Source organism: Lissotriton vulgaris, chromosome 11, assembly GCF_964263255.1.
Source record: "Lissotriton vulgaris chromosome 11, aLisVul1.2, whole genome shotgun sequence".
NCBI lineage: Eukaryota > Metazoa > Chordata > Amphibia > Caudata > Salamandridae > Lissotriton > Lissotriton vulgaris.
This window is the reverse complement of record NC_141699.1, coordinates 596869779-596892104: the sequence shown is the minus strand read 5'-3', so window position 1 is coordinate 596892104 and position 22326 is coordinate 596869779. Positions and strand designations below refer to the sequence as shown.

Here is a 22326-nt window from a genome sequence, read left to right as displayed (position 1 = left end):
TTTTGTTGTTAAACATGATTTTTAGTTGTGCTGGGAATTTTAATTGGACGATTGCCCCTAGTTTCTTAAAATCTTCCATTCTTTTTCCCATCCCACTGTCCGTCTATAGTGGGGCGTGAGAGGTCTGACCTAATTTCAAAAGAAAAAAGAATATCTCGGTTTTAAAGACTTCAATTTAAGGGCGACTGTTAAAAATTTCTCTTTCAGAGAAAAGGTAAAAAAACGTAATTAAGATTTTCCTAGGTTTTGTACGATTAGGGTGTCTTCTGAAAGGATCGCTATGAATTCTTTGAATGTCCCATTTCAATTCATCTTCTGATTCTTCAATCTGTATTGTATCTTTAATGAGGGTCACAATAAAAGATTTAAGATCCTCGCCCTCTTTCCCTTCTGGAATATTTAAGAGCTGTAAGTTGTTACGTCTTGAATTGTTCTCCAACAATTCAACTCTGTCTCGAAGAGCAGCTTCCTCTTTTTTGAGAGTGGAAATATCCGCTTTTACTGCTCCCAGGTCATCTTTGAGGACTTCGACCGAATTCTCTGAGGCCACCGTCCTTGAACTTAAGTTGTCCAGTTTATTCTCAAGCGATTCACAGAAACGTCGGATCTCTCCCTGGTTCGAGTCCGAGACAGCGAACCCTTTTTTAATATCTGAAGCCGTGGTGAAAAAAAGTATTTCCAAAGACCTCCTGAAGTTCCCAAAGTACCACTGCAGACATCCCCTGCTCCCACTACCGCTGTGTCGGACTATCCACTATCTTTTTCTGGCTCCCCCCCCCACACACTGCTATTCACATGTTATACTCTGGAGTAACCAAGTTTTCAAACTCGTTTATTGGATTAAGTTGCTTGGCTTGTGGCTCAGTTTGTTGCTCCGCTGACTTAGAAAGATTTAAAGAAGGGTCATAAGAGGAGTAAGAATTAGACTATGTAGCGGGAATTCCGTTCTCCTACAGAACTGTGCATAGAGACCTGGAACCTCAGTGAATTAGGATGGCCCAAAACTCACCTCAGTACCCAAAATCTCCTTACCGAGCTAGCGACAGTGTCTCATTGGTCATAACAAACTCCCAATGCTTAGACAGACCAGAACATGAAATTAGATTACCTCAGGTATCGTGGAACACATAAACACTCTTTCGTTATATAATCGTTGCAAACCAGAACATGGAGTAAATGAGGACACGTGCATGTTTGAAATATTTATTTACTAATGCATGGTTCTCAAACGCAGTATCTTGTATAATACTAGCAATCATTTTATAAGCAACAAAGTTATCAGCATAGTTATCAGTCGATAAAAGGCGAATGGTGACAGCATACTAAGATGCTGAAATGAATAGGAATTAACAACGCCTAATTCACACCCTCCCTATTTAGCATAGTATTTTATATCTATGAAGGTCTCATTTGGGTTTTAGCAGGGCGGGCCCATATCTCAAAATCTCAGTGGCAGAGGATCACATCATCTTCCACCAGCTCTCTGCATGCAAAGCACCATCAAGTGTGTTACATGTGTGTTCAGCACAACAATATAAAACCCGCCTAGAGCCAGATTTTGGCAGCAGCATGTGTGTTATGTCTATGGAGGTGCGAAGATCAGACCTCACAACAACATCGTGTCGAGTTATCCTTGCAGCCTTCAGCACTCATTGTGCAGACAGTGTACCGAGCAAAACTGATATCAGACCAATAACATTTTATTTCTCAAGTAAATCACGAAGCTCTTCTGGGTTGAAAGCTAAAACAACAATTATGTGTCGAGTGCAAAATGAGGCAGAAATGTAAAATGGCGTTTAAACATTTAATAAGCTCATGCTAACTTAACACAGAATATATAAAATAATTAGCTATATGACACCCCCCAATGATCCGAGCACGGACTAAACGAAGGCAAGGTAAAATCAGAACAGGGGCATAACATGAAAGTAAAGTTCAATAATAAATGAGCTAAGTAATCTGAAAAGGCATACATGATGGCCTATAGCGGCAAAAATAAATGGTCCAAACTCTTCAACACCAGGCTCCTAAAGATAATGTCAATAGGCCTGGGGCGTATAAAAAGAAATGATTGTAAAAAAAAAGCACCCTCAAAAAATACAAACTGGTGCGTGCCTAAATAATAAAAAGTTTCCGAGGCATCTCAGGATAGGACTGTATACGCAAAATATGCAGCAATAGCCTCCAATATGAAATCACTGTCATCATCCGAAAACAGTTCAGCCATCCAATTAAGCAGCGGAAACGAACATACGTGCTCCTCCAGCACTGGATCCTCTAGCATCATCAGAGGACAACTCGTGGGTTTTCAAGAACGCTCTGTGCCAAGAACTCATGCGCCGCTGAGAGTATGTCCTAATGACCCATTAGTCCATGCATCGCTGCCAAGGCCATAATCCTTTCACCAGAACAAACCAACTCGTAAGCAACTACAGGGCTCATCAAAGGATTAAAATCGACGTCAGGAGACACCGTCAAGCAGAGACACAAATCAAGGGCCCATTCGAAATCACAGCTCAGGCAATGAAACACAGGCTGGACACATGTGAAGTAGGAAAATCGAAACGATAATCCAAGTGCTGTGCTTAAAGTCGCAAGCGGCAGGGTGCCATAGTAATCAAGCATCCGGTTGCGAAACAGCAGTAGGAGGGGCTCTGCGGCTTCCAACGCGGGCATCCATGTTTAATAAAACAAAATATCACCAAAACGCCTGCTGCTAATGCCAGCAAAACAGGAAAGCCACCAAACAGACTTGAGAATATAGAATGGAAAAAGCTAGGGATGACTCCAAATATCTTCTTGAATGAAGTCACGAGACCACTGCTAACTAATTTAAATAAGTGAGCCAGGCCAGAAGTGGAGAAGGCATTAAAGATTTGATGAACCAGCTCGCTGAAATGTAACGGTAAATCAGTATTCAAAAGGGCCTGCACCTCCGTGCACGTGTTAGCTATGTGAAGGACAAATGTTTCTCGAGCCGAACTCAGGGCCACTTCTTTTTGAGACAAAAGGGCTCTTATTCTACTCATACCATTGAACTCTGCTTTCAAGGTCGGGATGCGCGGCCAGATGGATACAGCTGAATTCCCATGCGTAGGGGGATACAGAACGTTTTTGCAACAGACAAAACGTTCTGATACAGTTACCACATAAGCAACACCTTTAATTAAACCGCAACACTCTTCGTTATTCAACAGTAAATAACTACCATTCGCCAGTAATGTGAATGTGGGAACAATTGCGGGAACCGGGGTTCCTTTTAAAAAACAGGCTAAATTAGGGCGGTCCTAATTACAGGAACCATGTAACTGGATGTGTCTGCATATCAATGAATGGTCAGGGGACTCTGTGCATTCTTCCCCATTAAGATACACTTCTTTCAAGCATCTATAAGTGAACGGAAGAGACCACGCCTCGTGGAGGAATGAGATCCCTAATGGTTCATATCTCCCTATAGCTATGTAACGCATACAATTAGTAAACTTGTACAAGGCAAATGGTAATGTGATTAATCCGTGGATAAGCCACGTTGCAGCAGTTGCTTCAGCTACAGAGAACGGTAAAGATTCCAACGTCTCAATGTGTAACATGGAAAATAAAGCATCACACATTGAAAGCATGCGTTTGTCAGTTAAATTAAAAGGGGCAAAAAGAGAGGAAACGTTCAAGTAACTCCAAGGCCCTCGACCAGCCTTAAGCGTCTGCAGGGTCCATGCAAATTGCATAATAGAACGCAATTGATTTTGACCATGGTACAAAACAGACACTTCATCATGTACAATGTCAACAACAGAAGATACAATATTATTCAACGTATAAATGCGGGAAGAAAGCATGTTAATACTGTTATCGAAAACTGCAAGCACCTTTTCTAAATTAGCTTGATCTATTGCCCTTAGGTGCTTAGCAGCCTCTACCTGTGAAGTTTTCCAGATTTCATTGTAAATTGCATAAATCCATATTTTAGATCTACCATTAGTCGGGCCCCTTATTAAATCATTTAAATCCACATCATCAGTCAGCTTGGAAAGATGTAATTTAACAGCAGCTAATGTAGAATGTTGTAGCCAATTCTGACATAATTTGCCAACTGAGTAAGTGGTGACAGTATGGTAAGCATCAAAACGTGGATCAGGCCTGACTTGTGTAAAACCTTCAGTTAAACCCAAAAATCGACTTTGACAAGAATCAAAGCTTCTGTGCCACATCAGCCAACCCTTCGGATCCAAACTGGATATATTGAAGGAAGAATTGTGCATTAACGTTTGCAATTCCCGAGTGGTAAACTGTGTGAAATTATTCCAACCGGAATATTCTTCTAAATCAGGAATAGAAGGGGTATTTAATTTTTCCAAAGTAGCCAATCCAAAGCATGTTGTCTGGAAAATGGTACAATTTAAAAACAACATATGATTTGGGATGAGACATGCACGGTGCAAAGCCTCAGTGTCTTGTACCTGCCAACTTTTAGAACCCCAAACCGATTTGAGGTCAATGGTTTCCTTCCATAGCTCGTAGCCCCTCTGCAGCTAACTTGTCTAGAAAGGACTCCGAATATAACAATTTAGTATCGGTAAGTCTAACTTTGGACATGGGCTTTTGTGTCATCTTAAAGTAAAAGCACTCAGGACTTGATTGATTAAAGTCGGTAAAATAAGTGTACTTTTTCAAAAATGTACTGGAGCTGCCTTGTAATGGTGCAGGGCAATGTTCCCACTGTGTGTAATTAACAGTACCCCTTCTGGAACTCGTTTTATGCAGAAAATGGTTACCAAAATGTTGAAAGCAAAATAAATCACCGTAATTAGCAGATTCTAAATACAAATCTTCAGCATCAAAGGCAGCATAATATTTCAAATCAGAAAACAATGATTCTACGGCCTGAACATCCCAATCATCAGAACGTATGTTTTGTTTCACCACATCCCCCATGTTCACTCCGAGTACATTAGGGACATTAACCACTTCAGTTGGGCCATGTATTTGAAATTTAACAGCATCCCACACAATCCCATCAAGAACCGGCCAAGCAGTGATGTTTACAAAATTCAAGTCTCTCTTCAGTCTGTGTGCAGAATGGGACGAGGAAAGGGGGGGGCCAAAGTTCCATTAAGATGCTGAATGCATGTTCTCTCCTAGACATAGTGTCCATCGATCAGACGGAAAAAATAAAACACAAAACCGATTGACATAAAAAGATATACTGAAAAAAGCACCAGCCAAATATACGTCCATGGAGGGACCAAAAAATGTTTTTTAAATAATGTGGCATATGTTGCTAGACGTGAGGGTTTTTTTGAATTCACTGAAACAGAGTCAAATGAGAATCGGGATTCTGTGGTCAAACAAAGTCTGTAAATGAGGCATCGATAAATCAGCAGGATAGGCATAGTCTATGTCATCAATGTTATTAACGTGATAAGTATTTAATAAAGGATTGGAAATGGCAGGCCTCTCGAGGGGCACTTCTGGCTCAGCATTAGAAGTAGTGGCCAACACAGAATTTCTCACAATCTAAGGACAGGAGACCGCCGGTGTCATACTATGAAGAATCGGCCACCCTGTGTATCTTGACATTGTCAATTGAGATAAACCTGTTTTCCTTACGACCTGGAAGTGGTGGTAAAATGACTGTTCTTGTGCCCTTCACTCCAAGAACGGGTACCGGCGCTCGATAGGAAGGACCAAATTCTTTCTTGTTATCGATCTTCTCTCGAACCAGTTCTCCAACTTTGGGTAGCCAGCCAACTACCGGGATCTGCAACGCATCATCCGATGTGGAGGGCAAATGTTCCTTTGCAAGACTGTCTCTGGTCTTTTGTAGATCCTGTAAAACATTGCAATGTTCATCTACGTCAAAGGCCGTGGCTTGAGCCACGCAGTCTAGACCGTCGAGGTCAGGGACATACATCTTGATACCAAAGAGCATTTCGTACGGGGTCCGCCCACCCAGAGACCTTCTAGGGAGATTGTTTAGAGCACGCTGCACGCCATTAAGGTGGGCCAACCAGTTTCTGCCAGTGCCTATAACTCGAGCTGTCAAAAATTGCTTTAAGTCACGGTTCATTCGCTACACTACACTATTACCCCCAGGTCTGTATGGAGACAAAAACTTGACTTGGACCCCCAACGAAATCATAGCATCCTTATACACCTTAGAGGCGAAAGCCGGACCTTGATCCGAATGGAAGGTACCACAGGCAAAAATCCCTACAAAGACACACAAATCTCTTATGACAGTCCGTGAATCAGCACTGAGATGGGGCCATGCTCACACAAAGCGTGTGCATGAATCGACTGCTACTAAGATGTATTTATACGCAGTATCAGAAGAAAAAGGACCGCAGTGATCTAAATAAACGCAACCCAGTGGTTTATTAGATATGTACAACTGTGTCTGAGGCAGACGCGCAGCAGTCGAAGGCTTGATCTGCTGGCAAATGTCACATTAAAGGACATAATCACGTGTCTGTTTGTACAGTCCCCGCCACCAGAACCTCTGTTGTAGCTGAGTTACAGTGGCTGAGGCGCCCGCATGCGCAGACGCCACACCTTCATGCGCCGCTGTAATCAAAGTAGCTCTGCGATCCGAGTTGTGAATCAAACGTTCGCCAACATCAGGAATTTTCACATAAGGAACCTTATCAGGACTTAAGTGGTATGTGACTTCGAAGGGAACCCCGAAGGATATTAACCTCCCTTCTCAGTGGCAGCAACTGCCACCAAGATGTCATCATCTATTTTACTTTTGGACCGTGTAACTGCTGCAACTAAATATTTTGATACTGCTGATTTCGCTGCCTCATCAACAAGCGAGTTACCGACAGCGTGGACTCCTACACGTTGATGGCCGAGAGTATGAATCACAAACACAAGTGGCAACTGCTCTTTAAGCTCAGCCACTCGGACCCAGATCATCTTATGTTTTATTGTGCTACCCTTGGAATCACGAAATTCATTCTGAATCCAAAAGAACAAGTTCTCATTGTAAGACTGGACACAGTAGTAAGAATAGCTTACGATTAGAGTTGTCACACTAGGATCAGCGTAGTCCAACGCAAGCATCAGAACACGAAGCTCTGCTAATTGTGCAGTGCAGTCCCCTAGTGTCTGCGTGTGCACGACACTGGACTTGAACTCATCGTTCACCATGGCACCGACCACAATGGCGCATGCGGAAACGTAGGCATGTTTAGAGCCATGTGCAACCTGCGCTGAACCAACAGTGTAAATGATGCAATGGAAATCCTCCAGGGGTCGCATTGCTAAAGGAGCCGGATAAACAAATTCATACTGCAAGTACTCCTGCGACCGTAATGAGGCGTCAAAAATAAATGTGACATCCTTGGATGTCAAGGAAGCAGCCCATATAATCCACCGAGGGTGCAAAGCTTTAGAATTTGGTACACTGGCTTTTGTGACTGCCTCCAAGGCAGGACACGGGGTAACAACCAACATGCGCACGTTCATTAAGAATTGCCATCTGCACAGCCGTCAAAACCTTCTCCACAGTGGAAAAGGGCAATTCAGCCGAAGTGTACAAGTGTGACTTGTAAGCAATAGGTACTGTGTCTTCTTCATTAAAAATCAGGTATGTGAAACCCACCGTCCCAGGGATAATTCTTATCACCAGGTTGGTCTGGTTATCACGAGTCAGTAAGAATTTGGAAGCGAGCAGATCAGCTTGCAAAGACTGCAGAATAGCCGAATGCTCAGGCAGCCAGCATGATTTGGAAAAAGATGGTTGTATCAAAGCATACAACGGCCTGATACGCTGGGCATATCCTGGAATGTATGTCCTCCCGAAATTCAAGAAGCCCAGTAAAGATTGTAATTTTTTCAGTGTTGTCGGAGCGCGCAGTTATGCGCATTTCTCCAGGAAGTGAGGAGCCAATCCCTTTCCCTCATTGTTGAGCTCGTAGCCCAGAAACAACACTGTGTACTCAGCAATGTGCGATTTTGCAAAGTTGAATTTGTAACCCAAGTTTGCAAAGGTGCAAATAATCCTGTTGACTCGACACAGATGCTCCCAAAGTTCGTCGTCTGCGAGATATAGGTCATCCACATACGAACAAGCATCTGGGTCGATTCTCTTCAAAAGAGAAACTATGCGGGCAGTGAAAATCCCAGGACTATTCTTATAGCCCATAGGCAAACGCCAAAATTGTTTTTGGACACCGCCACAAGTAAAGGAGGTCCATTGGGAACTTAGACCATCCAATCGATGGGCATAAAAACCGTGGGAAGTGTCAAGCATGGTTTTAAACCGCTTACGCACAAGACTATTCACTAGAGCAGAGCCGTGGGTATTCTGTACTGCACAGTTACGGCAATGCGAGTTTAAATGCCGGTAATCCAATACCAAACGATATGAACCGTCTGGCTTGTTTACAGTAAAAAAGAGGGTTATTCATCGGTGACACACATGTTTCAATTACACCTTGATACTCCCCTGCCGGAGCTGCGAGCACAAAAGGTGGGGGCCAGTCAGCCTCCGAAAGCAAAATGTCATATGTAGACTAAAGATTTTCCCAAAATACCCCTTTGATGGTTCGCTGTATGTCACCCTTGATTAAAAGGACAATTTCAAAAAGTCTGTCAGGGGGAGCAACTCTTGTATCAGAGGTTTCAATCACAACATAAGTATCAGTCGCTGTCACCTTCAGTAGTGGACGGAGGGCCTCTCTCACTATGGTAATCTCTGCCGCGCTGTCCAGCAAGGTCAGAGCCCACGTCAGATTCCGAAGCCGCGTTCTCACTATCTGTGGCATATCGATGAGCTGTTAAGGCTGCGACTTTCTTCTTGGCAAACTGCGGTCTCTTAGGCGTAGAGCCTTCCTGCTTTTCTGCACCGTTCCTCGGGCGGGGCTGGTCACGTCCTTGTTGACCACCGCGACCCCTGCCGCCCCCTCCACCACCGGTTGTCGGGCTGATGAGTCCTGAAAGGAACGAGGAGAGCGTTGGTCAGAAACCTGAAATCGATCAGGAGTTTTAATCGTCGCGCGATCGCGCAAGACAAACACGTTCCGACTGCGCAGGTAACGGAGACGCAGGACGAGAAGACTGGGTTTGTTGTTGTTGCTGTTGCTTTCCCTGTTTCTGTTTTTTAGGCCAATTTAGTTTTTTGGACTTGGGCTGAACTTCCGTTTCCGAATTTTGTCCCTGGGGCTGCTTTTTCTCCGTACCAGAAAAAGGTTTAAGACCCTTACTATTGCGATCCACGGTTTTATAAGCCGCCACAATAATTTTTGCTAACTGTCGGGGTTTCTCTGCATCGGGAAGCGCCGCCGACGCGTTAGCAACCTGAAAGTTCACTGCATCCCCCTTGACATTAGCAAGGATCAGATCGCAAACTACATCAAAAGTGCCACACAGGCGCATGCCCAATTCTACCGCAGACTCCGGTCCGTGATCATCTTGAACACGTTTAAGGACCGTAGACAGCTCGGACATAGACGGGGTGCCGTCGTACCTAGCATAGACCACTGCAAAAGTCTTACTTCAGGTCTCACAGTCAACAAGCTCAGGGGCCAAATCTTTCGGCAAACTAAGCGTAAGAATCTGGTGCTTTTCACCAGGAGTCGTATTAGGAAATACAGCTTCCAGCTGGTCAAATTTCTCGGCAAGCCAGAAAGGAAAATCATCCTTATCCTGGGGCTTCTTGACCATTACAGCATTGACCATGACGGGACTGAGTTTCAAACCACCCTGTCCGGCCGGAAGCGCCGCACCCCCCGGGGCTCCACTTGGAAGATTACGGCCCATGTAATGCACTAATGCTCTAATCACGGCAATCGCGACTACATGTAGTCGTCGAAGTTCAGCCACATTACAATTGCTGTGTAGTGGATGAGGAGTAAACCCAGCCAAAACAGGCCAACTAGCGCCTGGAATGGACAAAGGACCTGACCTTGGAGCGTTCAAAGAATGGGGTAGAGCGCCACCAAACCAAACTCGATGCTGCCATACGTCAATAGGAACTTCCAGTGCCCTGTACGGAGTATACTCATTAGGTACAGCCGTGAGAGTGTACGCGTGGAACACACCAGAATTCGCGTCCACCGCCGGAAATGTCACCCACGAATAAAACAGTTCGTAAGGGTAAGCAGCATCCGCACTCACCACCATTATCACAGCTAAGCCTTCCAAAGGGACATTGTAATTCCGCAAATGATCTCGCACCGCAATGCGACTATGCTGCGGAATGTCCACGGCTTGGGCCATGACAGCACAGGAATGTTGAAAAACAAAGGAAACTTTGTAGCACAACTGGGTAGTATTCAAGGAAACCGTTTTAGTAAGAATCAATCATGAAAAGACCTATTATAAAAATAGGTAGGTTTTTCCGACACCGTTTTCCGGAAACAGCAGCGAAGGGGTCAAGGTTTGAATGATATACTACTCTAGTGTCATGATATAAGGCCAACAACGTATGGGCGCCATGTAGCGGGAATTCCGTTCTCCTACAGAACTCTGCATAGAGACCTGGAACCTTGGTGAATTAGGATGGCCCAAAACTCACCTCAGTACCCATCCCCTTACAGAGCTAGCTACAGTGTCTCATTGGTCATAACAAACTCCCAATGCTTAGACAGACCAGAACATGAAAGTAGATTACCTCGGGTATCGTGGAACACATGAACACCCTTTCGTTATATAATCATTGCAAACCAGAACATGGAGTAAATGAGGACACATGCATGTTTGAAATATTTATTTACTAATGCATGGTTCTCAAACGCAGTATCTTGTATAATACCAGCAAACATATTATAAGCAACAAAGTTATAAGCATAGTTATCAGTCCATAAAAGGTGAATGGTGACAGCATACTAAGATGCTGAAATGAATAGGAATTAACAACGCCTAATTCACACCCTCCCTATTTAGCATAGTATTTTATATCTATGAAGGTCTCATTTGGGTTTTAGCAGGGCGGGCCCATACCTCAAAATCTCAGTGGCAGAGGATCACATCATCTTCCACCAGCTCTCTGCATGCGAAGCACCATCAAGTGTGTTACGTGTGTGTTCAGCACAACAATATAAAACCCGCCTAGAGCCAGATTTTGCCAGCAGCATGTGTGTTATGTCTATGGAGGTGTGAAGATCAGACCTCACAACAACATTGTGTCGAGTTATCCTTGCAGCCTTCAGCACTCACTGTGCAGACAGTGTACCGAGCAAAACTGATATCAGAGCAATACCATTATTTCTCAAATAGATCACAAAGCTCTTCTGGGTTGAAAGCTAAAACAAAAATGATGTGTTGTGTGCAAAATGAGGCAGAAAGATAAAATGGCGTTTAAACATTTAATAAGCTCATGCTAACTTAACACAGTATATAGAAAATAATTAGCTATATGATAACTAAGGATTAAGCAAGGGGACAGAGGTCGAGGGCAAAGGGAGCCCTGAATCCATGCCAAAAAGAGGAGGCGGCTTTACTGACCCTGCTGACTAGGAAAACTCCCTAAGGGCTTCTCCCTGTTTTACTACGTCTAACACTTGAGGGAGACCTTTAAAATAGGATCTCAATGAGGGAGTTATTCTAATTTTGGAATCTGCAGGTATGCCTCTCTTTCTGGAATTTTTGGCGCTTTTCCCTTTGTATTCCTTGGACTCTTGATCAGTCAATCAACAAGGTAGGCGAAAGAAGACATAAGTGCTGCCCTATCCGGAGATGAGTGGCTACCAAAGCTGGGCAATTGGTAATTAACCTGAGGGCAGGTGTGACCTTGAATGGCAACACTTTGACCTAACCACGCTGACCACTTACCATGAAACGTAGGTACTGGCGATGATCTGGATATATAGCAGTAGGTATCTTTCAGATTGAGTGCGGACATGAAGTCATCTTGCTGCAGCAGAGGAATGACATTCTATGCAGTGACCATGTGGAAATGTTGGAAGATAATGTACTTGTTGAGGGGCCTGAGAACGTATGGGGCCTTTGGGACCCATCCTTTTTTAGTCTTGAAGGTATTGAGAGTACACCCATTTTTGCTACAATGTCCTATGTCTGTGCCACCCAAGCATGCTGGCAATTCCTATTTTCCACAATCAATCAATCATGGATTTGTAAAGCGCGGCAAATCATCTGGTAGGGCATCAAGGCGCTTACGGGTCGTGGCATCTCATTCGACTGGCCGGGTCTGGAGGGCGCCTTGGAATTCCAGAAGTGAGGTGATGGTCTGGAGTTGCATGAGGAGGCTGTTCCAGGTCTTTGCTGCGATGTGGGAGAAGGATCATCCTCTACTTCTATGGTAGATGCTGGGAGGGTAGGCCAGAGACAGGGAGGCGGAGCAAAGTCTTCTCACTGGCTGGTGGAAGTTCAGGTGGTGGTTAATGTAGGTGGGTCCTTAGTTGTGTAGAGCCTAGTGTGCATGGGGCAGCAGTTTGAATTGGCATCTCTCTACTGTACAGGGAGCCAGTGGGGTTTCCTGAGGTGAGGTGTGATGTGGGTTTAACAGGGAAGATCAAGGATGAGTCTTGCTTGAGAGATTTAAAAAATCGAAACATGCCAGGAAAGTTAAATTGCATCAATACTCAACCTAGTGAAGTGAATTGGAGGGCTGATGGATAGTGACTTGTGCAAGGCAGTTTTGCGCACCAGCATTTAGGGCAGCCAGGCGCAAGGCAGCTGGTGCATCGGATTGATGTCCTGCATTTGGGATGCCATCTGTATTAAGAAGCAGGGCTTCTGGGTCACAGGGGGTACAGGAAGATTTGGTCAGGCTCAAATGAGTTACATGTGCCTGAAAAGACTTGTGTTACAGAGTTTTTCGACTCTTTAGCACATCCAACAGCCTCAAATTTTGAACTGTCTTGCCTCTGTTTATTAGTCCTCTAGATATACTTCCTTTGGGGACTTTTGTTTTCCTGTGATTATTCCCTTATTCAGATCCTGCCTACCTCCTACTGTTTAGTTCCTGCTGATACTGTCCTGAGTACCAACCATCTTCTTACCTGATATATGGATCTTCCTGTGACTGCCTGCTTGAGCTTTTTGGTTACCCCTTGCCTGGCATCTTTATCTACCTCATAGCTTGGATTTATCATGTCACCACATATTAAGTAATGAGCTCATGCTTAGGTATTTTGATGTATGTCAGGGAGTTATGTTATTCAGTTGGTAACATCACTTCATATTGACCAGTTAGTTGAGACTGCTCGGAGAACATTCTGTATCTTCTACGCCTGACTACACAGTTTATCTAGGAATCCAGCAGCTTCTCTTGTGTTTTATCATTTGTAACCCCTATCCCCCTATCCCCTTCAATTAGTGAACCTCCCTTGCAACTCATACTTGCAGCCTGAGGAATATAGGATTTTACCACAAGACAAGGAGGAGAATACCATATGCAAATTCTCTGACTACTCATGACATTAACAATAATGTGTGAGGACATTAAGATTTATGATATCACCATGTCTAAAAGATAATCCTTCCAGAAGCACACACCCTATCTTACTGATGCTTATGACATAAATAAGTGGGGATTGTGGCTCTTCATCTTATCCTTTTACTTTGCACTTTCATTTATTTCTCTGTCTTTTACGGACTTCTAGATCATCTTTTTTTAAATTTCCCCTTCACTGTCCTCCTAAACCAGGGAATCTCTGCCTTCCATCGTCTGTTGTGTACCATAAATTTCTTTCTTCCGTTTTCCTTCAGTCTTAAAACTGAGCTACCCTTTTTCTCTTCCCTGCTTATTTACTGCCAGTTTTTTTTTTCTCCCTCTGGCCAGTCCCCCTTGTTTGAATCAAAATACTACACTAATGTACCAATGAGGTTGTTATCACCTCTTTCCTGAGCACGTTGTCTGATTCACTCTTCTCTTCCCTTGGCCTGCTAGGTTTTGACTATTCCTCAGCACATCTTCAGTACAGCCGCTGGATCAACACTCCGATGACATAACATGTAGCAGTAATTGTGTTTGTTTTTAGCCGCTAACCAATGTGCTGGTGCAGTGGCCATAACAAAGTATTACTTCAGTGCGCTTAAGTCATTTGCTTTAGCAATCCACCCTTTGTTCTATCACTTTCTAGGGGCACATAGCATTGATTAAAACAATCTTGGCAACAAGCATCAGAAACATTGTGTAGGTTGGTGTGGATAACAAGAGCTCATATTGTTAACTCAGTGGCTTTCCAGGATCCAAAGCTAAAGGCAGAATGGTGGCTTTGATCTTTGAAACAAAGTTTTGAGACTTTGGATATGGTGACCCCAAGGGAACTTTATGTAGCCTGTATCTCCATTACTCTGAATTAACTGTGTATCCGAATCACAGTCACTTCCTAATCAATGTTTCTTTACTTCTGTTTGTATAACTCACATCAGGGGGAGTGGGGGGAATTTTTGGTGTTTTCCAAGGCACCATGCAAGTCCAGGTTTATCCAGTATAACTTTTGAGGTTGGCAGGGATATACACAGTTTCAAATGTGCATAGCATTGTAATGGCTCAGAGGCTTCCAAGGGTGTGCAGCTCACCCGATTAGTGGATTCTGAGATAGGTTAGTCTGACAGACAGTAATCTACGGTCTGCAGTGAGTCCAAAAAGGTGTCTCTGACTAGAGCCATACATTACTACCCTTACATTCATCAGCATGATATTACCCATGAAAACATGCTGCCTCCAGATATCTCTAAAGATGCAGCTCAAGAAAGCTATTTTTTACCTGAGCCCATACTTCCACTTGTAATTACTGAAAGGAAACATGAAATGGACTTTCTAATACCTTCTCTGTGGAATTTGGGATGGAAAGTGAAAATCTTGTAACATAGAACACATGGTTCTATGGGTTTCAATCAAGATCACACATGAGGTTGAAATACATGCCAATCTTTATCATCAACAAAAATCACAATGTATTCTTCTTTCAGAAAGGTGCTAGACAATAAATCAATGTGCATATGGTACTGGGCTCATAAGTGCAATATTGAGACAATCAAAATATGATACATTTATACATTGTGGGTGTCAACGCTTGCAAATAATCAGTCTAGTATAAATACTGATACAGAAATAAAAAGTAACTTAATATTTGATAATCCCCACTCCAGTTTCGACGTTCTGACCCACAAGCTAATTTCAATATGTCTCCTCAGGACAAACCTCCATCTATTAAAGCACCCCATGACTGCATTTAGCCTGTCCTCCTAGAAGTTTCAATCGAGTTCAACTGCTTTACCTGCTCACGGGGCTGCCTTGCCATAAGCACTAAACCAATTAGCCAAGATAACAGGAGCGTCATGCGCCCGCTCCTGGGTGTTTTGTCCTGAAGAAACCCATTGAAATTAGCTTGTGGGTCGAAACTGGTGTGGGGTATTATCAAATATTGAATTAGCTTTCATTTCTGTTTCAGTATTTATACTGGACTGATTATTTGCAAGTGTGGACACCTAGGATGTATACATGTATCATATTTTAATTGTCTCATTATCGCACTTATGAGCGCTGTGTCATCATTTGATTATTGTCTAGCATCTATCTGGAAGAATTTAAATTGTGATTTTTGTTGATGAGTAAGATCGGCATGTATTTCAACGTCATGGGTAATCTTGATTCAGAATCCCAGAATCACGCGTTCCATGTTACAATATACCCAGTTTCTGTTGTTTGGGAAGACTGGGGTTTGATCTTGTGTACTTTTCTATGCGCTACAACCTAGCACCAGGAAATGTTTCCTTTGCAAGGTCACTGACGTAGCCAAGAAAATAATTATTTTCTAATGGTCAAAAAGACCCACTCCCCTCTAAACGTGCTAGGATCGACATAAGCCACACCACCCTGATTCTAATTTTCAAAATTGCAAATAGTTTGTTGGGTTTCTATGTGACACTACCAACAATGGCCCAAAATACTGCATCAAGCCTCAAAGGAAATGGAAGATTTTGTTTATGCATAGATCTGCCGTTGGCAGGGCATGTTTAAAATGTTGCCACTGAAATACAAATAATGTTGAGTGGTATTAGAAAATCACACCTGTTGCCAGGAAGCCCAGCTCTCTCTACAGTTTTCATTTGTGTGCATCACAAAAAAAATTGGTGGGATGGGTGTATAATATAGCCCATTTGTTCTGACTTTCTAACAATGTCACACCCAAAAGCAACCCTGCTCGGGGGTTGGAGCCAAGCTGTGATACCTGAGCAGAATTCCGTTCAGGAGGCAGTTGGTTACCTTCTGAAAAGATGGCTGCTTGGGGCTGTGGTCCTCACAGAACTCCAGAGCAAAAATCCTTAAAGAGGGGGCCACAATCTGCATTTTAGCTTCCATGGGGGAGCAGATATGTGGCGTTACCTCCTGCTCTATCACTGTTAACCCTTTCCATGCGGCCACGATTCCCCTGGTGTGCTGTAAACAGCACGAACAGGGGCAGGACGTGACGAACCCCAGCCGTTATCAGCACACGAGCACCGTCATCAGCATGGAAGGGGTTAAGGGCTGAAAGCCAATTGGTCACTAGAGATCATTTTAGGTCAAGAGACGGAAAAATAAACTGAGAGGGGAGCTGAGGAGCTTTCAGAGGGTTCTCCAAGCAACAGTGAGAGGAAGAGATCTCCATATCCTCCTCACTACAGTAGTAGTGTGGAAGATGTGGACGACCTGCTCTTTGCTCTTTGCAGAAAGAGGGGTGAGGCAACATACCATGAAGGAGCTCTTTTCCACTGTCAGTTGAACTCACTTTCACACATATTTCACAACTCTACATCAATCGATCTCTCTTCTTCCGACATTAAGCATGTCTCATATGAACATGCAGCACCAACTAAAACAACTCACCAGCAAGGCTTAGAATGTCACTGTAGAGCAAAATTCACGGAAAACGTTTTCTTCTTCAACACTGGATGTTGTCACTATTTACATACTATTTGAACAGAGCAAAGGCGATATAAAATCATCTTTTGCACCTGATTTAACGTTGCCTACCTGCTAATGGAGAGTAACGTGCAGTAACTGTCTTTCTGTCAAGTAATACTGCACAGCATTCCACCTTCTGTGCTACTTTGGACACAAATTCCAGTAAACATCATCAAGATGGAAGTCCATTTCAGATGACGCAGACCGAGTTATCTGGACTGTTAGCTACACACAGCATAGTATTCACTTATTTCAAACCAAGATTAGCTCAAGATGAAGCACAATATCAATTTCGGATCAGCCCTTTTGGGTTAGCAAGTGACTACTCTTGTAGGATTTATTCAGGCAGACCTAACTCTCCTTGATTCATTTGTGTGGGAATTTTTGCGATTATTTGTCTGGGACTTCTGCGAGTATTCCTGTTTTGTAATCTTTTCCTGTTGGCTATGTCGGATTTATGTCCTTCCTTTGTAAAGCGTTCCGAAATCCTTCGGGATCTTGTTCGCGCTATATAAAACTTTATGAATAAATACATAAAATAACAATCCTCACACACAATAAGGCTTGCACAGTCCCATATTGCCCCTAAATGTGATGGCTTAGGATATGAATGCCGTTCTCAACCTAAACCAACAGTAAAGTGTTTCCCTAGTATGTACATGACCCACCTTAACAACAAGCATATTTCACACTTGCATCACTATAAGTTCTGATGAATGAATTATTTGTACTTTCGGTTTTAAAATGGTTTAACTTGCTATGCATTCTGATACTATTTTAAGCACTAATGTAAACTGTGCCTTTTAGGAAAGACTGATGGCTAAAGTGAAATGGTCTACCAATTACTTTTTGGCAAAACAGTCACAGACTTGAGATTAAACAGATACACGGTAACTATCAATTTCATATTTATTCCATTTTAAGCTTTTGTTCCCCAGTTACATAATTGGAGAGGAGTATACCCAGCCATGCCGTGAATCAAGAACATTTTTTTATTTTTTTTAACCACTTTATTTATTACATTTTAATTTTCCAACTGGTCGGTTGTACACAAGTTTAGTATACAATCATCAAAAATCTATTTATTGCAACATGCAGATCTCCAGCGTGATTCAATAACTTTAATTTGAATTGTTATTAATATGTGTACCTTCATGGCTCTGAAGTCCTTCCTCATCTTCTCTGGGATACCAGTCATGTAAGAAAGCTCAGGTAGGAGAAGGATCTCACCTAAGACCTATGGACAAACGCAAGAAAGTAGAATCGGTGCCCCAAATACATTTTCAAGTCGACAGATGTGCTTGTAGTGAAACAGAGCAAAATCATTATGATGATGCCAAACAGAGCACTTTATTCCAGGCAAAAACAAACCAACACAGGAAGCCTCATTTAGACTGAGATGTAAACAATTTGTGGGCGCCTTTAAGAGCTAAACCTATCAAGAGTTCAGCAAAACAGTCGGGTTTGTCATGTGGCTTGCATTATTTCTTCTTTTGAGCCGCCTTAAACACTCATGTTTTCATTATTATTTATGCATATTTCAGTATGCATGATTCTGTTTATTTTACTGACGTATTCTCAGTTGGAGTCTTTCTCTAACTAATATTAAAACCTTATTTCCTACGTCAGAGATTCTTACTTAATAATCTTAAGAGACATGCAGTCATCTTAGACACACGCACAAGGAAATATACACCTATCTATTCATACATTACATACAAATCATGAGTGTGAGAAGTTGGCCTGGTATATGGTGCTCACTATTCTAGTGATCACCTTGCACCAGTCCAAACAACCCTTATGGTGATGGTTGTAAAGTCAACCTTATAGACCAGCTATCCTAGAGGTTGCCTGGACAGAACAGTCTTAGGCTAAAAGACTCTTGAGGGCGTGTAAAGCCAGCTGTTTTACCATATGTAACCCCTTGAATATCAAATGAAAGGACACCACACAGGATATATATAAAATATATATGTATTTATTTACTAACACACTCCTCTGAACTCTTAATGAGGTCAGAGGCAAAAGCACATAAGTTATTTAGTCAGAATACGTTAAGTTGCACAATTTACGGTTAGGCCCTAGGGACGAAGCAAACCATATATTAAGAAAGTGGTATAAGTACCACGTCACGAGAAAAGGAAAGGCCTAGGGAATCGCTGGGGCTACACTATCTGAACCTTAGTTTAGAAGGAGGAGGCCCACAGGCGGCGCGTGCAGTGTCTTTACACATACGCGTGAGTCAATGCAAAGTCAGGGGGAACTTAAGAGTTAGAAAAAGAAGGATTTAGGACACTTCCGGTTTAGCTAGGAGGAAACAACTGAAAACCTAGACACTTGGATAATAAATACCCTTGGGAGCATCGAAGTACTCGCGTTAACTCACCCACGGACGGCGGGTGCATAGGTGTGAAGATGTGTCGGGTTTCGTCATTGAATCCTATGGAGCCTTGCAGAAAGATGCTGCAGGCAACCAGTAGGAAGATGTCCGGGTGGATCCAAGGGCGGATCGAAGATGAAGAGGACCTGAAAGCAGAGGGGACAGAGTCTGGGTCACTAGCCAGTGACCGAGTGGAACCAGGAAGGAACCAGACGATGTAGAGGAGCAATCAGGTGCTGTCTTGAAGCTTGTCTTTGCAGCCACGCGGACCCGGAGGCGTCGACGACGACCAGGCGCTGGAGAGTAGCTGTCCTACTAAGGTTCTCGTAGATGGAGGGGTCGACTGCCGGATTGGAGCTAAAAAGCCTTGGCAAAGGCAACCCAGGCAGGATTCAAAGAAGGCTTCTGGTGCAGACCAGCAAGGTCTGAGGTACCTCACCTTTGCAGGAAGGCATGGGCCAGTCTGGAGCAACCAGACCAGCAAGGTGATTCAAAAGGGTTGTCTTTACAGAGGCTACTAGCCAACGGGCCAGAAACCGAACAACGCGTCGAGCAGAACACAAGCAGAAGGGCCCCACTCAGAACTCGTGGAGTGTGGAGGGCTGATCTTTGGTGCAGGTGGAGCTCGGGTTCGGGGTTTCTCAGTCCCCAGTGTACAGCTTCGAGGATGCCTCAGGAGCTGCATGGGTAGCAAGTTGCAGGCTTTTCAAGATGTCCGGTCCCACGTGTCTCGTTGCCTCCACGGATCTCAGCTATGCTGCAGACGTGAAGAGAGGGTCAGAGAGGTCTGGAAGTCTGGGTCTTGTCAGGCTCTGTGCTCGGGTTCCGGCGGGAACGTCGACAAAGCAAGCCGTTGATTTGCTGGATGGTGCCTGGTTGCCCAGGGTGGTCACCCCTTGGCCACAAGGGAGATTCTTCAGTCTTCTGCTTCAGCGGAATGTCGAAGGTCCAGAGTTTCGTTTCGGGTTTCGGTCAGGATCTAATCTAAAATCTCAGGACTCAGCTCCTTCCTTTATACAACTAAAAGGGGCTTGATTACTGACTAGGTCCCTCCTTTGGGTGGGACCAGGAAGGGGGGTGGTTACACCCCCTCTCCTTCGTCCTGTTTCGAGTCAGAGCTGGGGCTGGAGTGCCCCAGCAACCGGTTTGAACTGGGGTATGCATGGAGCACCTAGTGTTCCCCAGGCAGTGTCTCATTCTCAGGGGTATGGAATTCAATACAATATCTACTTGTCCATGGGGCAGGTTGCTTCATAAATCTACTTGTCCTGTAACAAAATCCACTTGTCCCTTTTGTGCAATGTAATACGGCGACAAATTATGAAAGCAATCTCATTATATAAGATCTCTGAAATTGCCTCTCTGAATTTGCCAGGGCTCATACTATAGTAGGGTTTGAATACTAGCCTTTATATTAGGTTACCATGTTTCTGCAGATCTACATACTGGGGGCTGAAGGTAATAGTAAGCAACATTTCCAGGGCTCAAATGCCCTTTTGAGTCTGTGCAAACCTACTGTCTTGCATGTTTTAAGGGTTTTCACCAACAGTTCCCTAAAGTTTGGGAAAGCACTCCTGGCAATGAAAGACATAAAACTTCTTCCAGGGTTAGGAAAAAAGTGGTTGGAGAAAAGCGAACTTGCAAACCCTCAAATTTTTGTATGAGCAAATCTGCAGGTGTAGATTTGCTCATGCTAAAATGCAGTGCACAAATGTTTTCAAGGATTATTTTTATTGGCCTCCTTCTGTAAAGTATTGAGGAACTCATGAAAGCCCTATAACTGCACTTAATGCAAGGACATGGATGCACTTTTGAGACTATTTAATAATTGGGCCCCTAAGTAAGTCTGGCGTAAACCATAACCATTTGTGTTTAAATAAATTCAAAAGGTTCTCTCTCGGTCTCTCTCTCTCTCTATCAGCTAGCTTCACTGTGAGTGACAGCATCCTGTTCTTTCACAAGAAGCATATCAACACACAGCTGTTTTGTTCAGTCCCTAGAACTAATGAGGCAATGTGTGCTTTATTGAGACCAATTTCTTTTTGCTTTTGCCAATGTTGGTTATAATTGTGAGGGCCCGGCAGCTCCCACACCAATAAGGTTTTACAAAAACCATGCCAAAACAAGTCACGCATTAACAAAACGAAAAGGCTGACTAACAATTTCAGATCTACTTGCTTTACCAATGCTTGTTTATTTTTATGTTTCCCATAATTTTATTAAAACTGTTTATACTGATTTTCCATTATGAATATTTTGGGGAAATACTAACATACATTAACTTATTTTACTAAATGATGCTGCAAAGAAGTGTTACCTAGAATTTGACTAGTTTAGCGAAATGTTTTGCATTTTTTTGTGAACATTTTATTTTGAAAGCAAAGAATCATCAAACTTGCTTTCGAGCTTATGCAAATATTTGGGAGCATTATACATAGCCTCATATTGCTAAACATTGAAAACGTGGGTACACATTTTTATACTGGAACCACTGTCAGTAAGGAAGTCTGAGCTGACAACATTTACTTAGAAAGCTCACCCTAATAATAAAAGTGTTGCATTAATGAACCATAGATAACAGCATTAACACATGGACACAAATATTACCTTAACTGCAGGCAATGCCTTTCCCTGATCCATAATGTGGTACTGTAAACTGGCAGCCAAAGGGTTTGTGCTGTAGGGGTTGGGCCTACTTGTCTCAAGGACAAAATACACATGACAACTTGTTGCCCGTGACCCCAAACAATATGTCCCGGGCGTCGGGCTATAGGAATTCCACATCCCTGCATTCTATTCAGCCCTCCCTGTCCCAATACACAAAGTCCTGTCTAGAGTGGTGCTCGCACCTCCCCAGGCAGGAAACCTATTGTCCAAACTTCCGTGACTGGAAGGACTCCCAGCAGCAGGAGGTCAGACTTGTGTCTGTGGTAGCAGCATCGATTTTGTGATGCTGGGGCTCTTGTTAACTTTAACCGGGTACAGTAGTTTCAACATGTCTTCTCCCTCTAGAAGGGTGGAATGCTACCCCCGTCGCCAGAATTGGCGAGGGCGTAGTGTTCCAAAGCGTATGACACCTTAC

The 22326-nt window shown here is 43.4% G+C and overlaps 1 protein-coding gene across 1 annotated transcript in view; it reads right to left on the bottom strand.

The window, feature by feature from the left end:
* PIWIL2 (piwi like RNA-mediated gene silencing 2) overlaps window positions 1–22326 on the bottom strand; it is a 2549426-nt gene that overhangs the window by 1301255 nt on the left and 1225845 nt on the right. The window contains exon 14 of the mRNA XM_086944806.1: window positions 18015–18101. Within this exon, the coding sequence (XP_086800932.1) occupies window positions 18015–18101 (87 nt within the window). The remainder of the gene's footprint in view (window positions 1–18014; window positions 18102–22326) is intronic.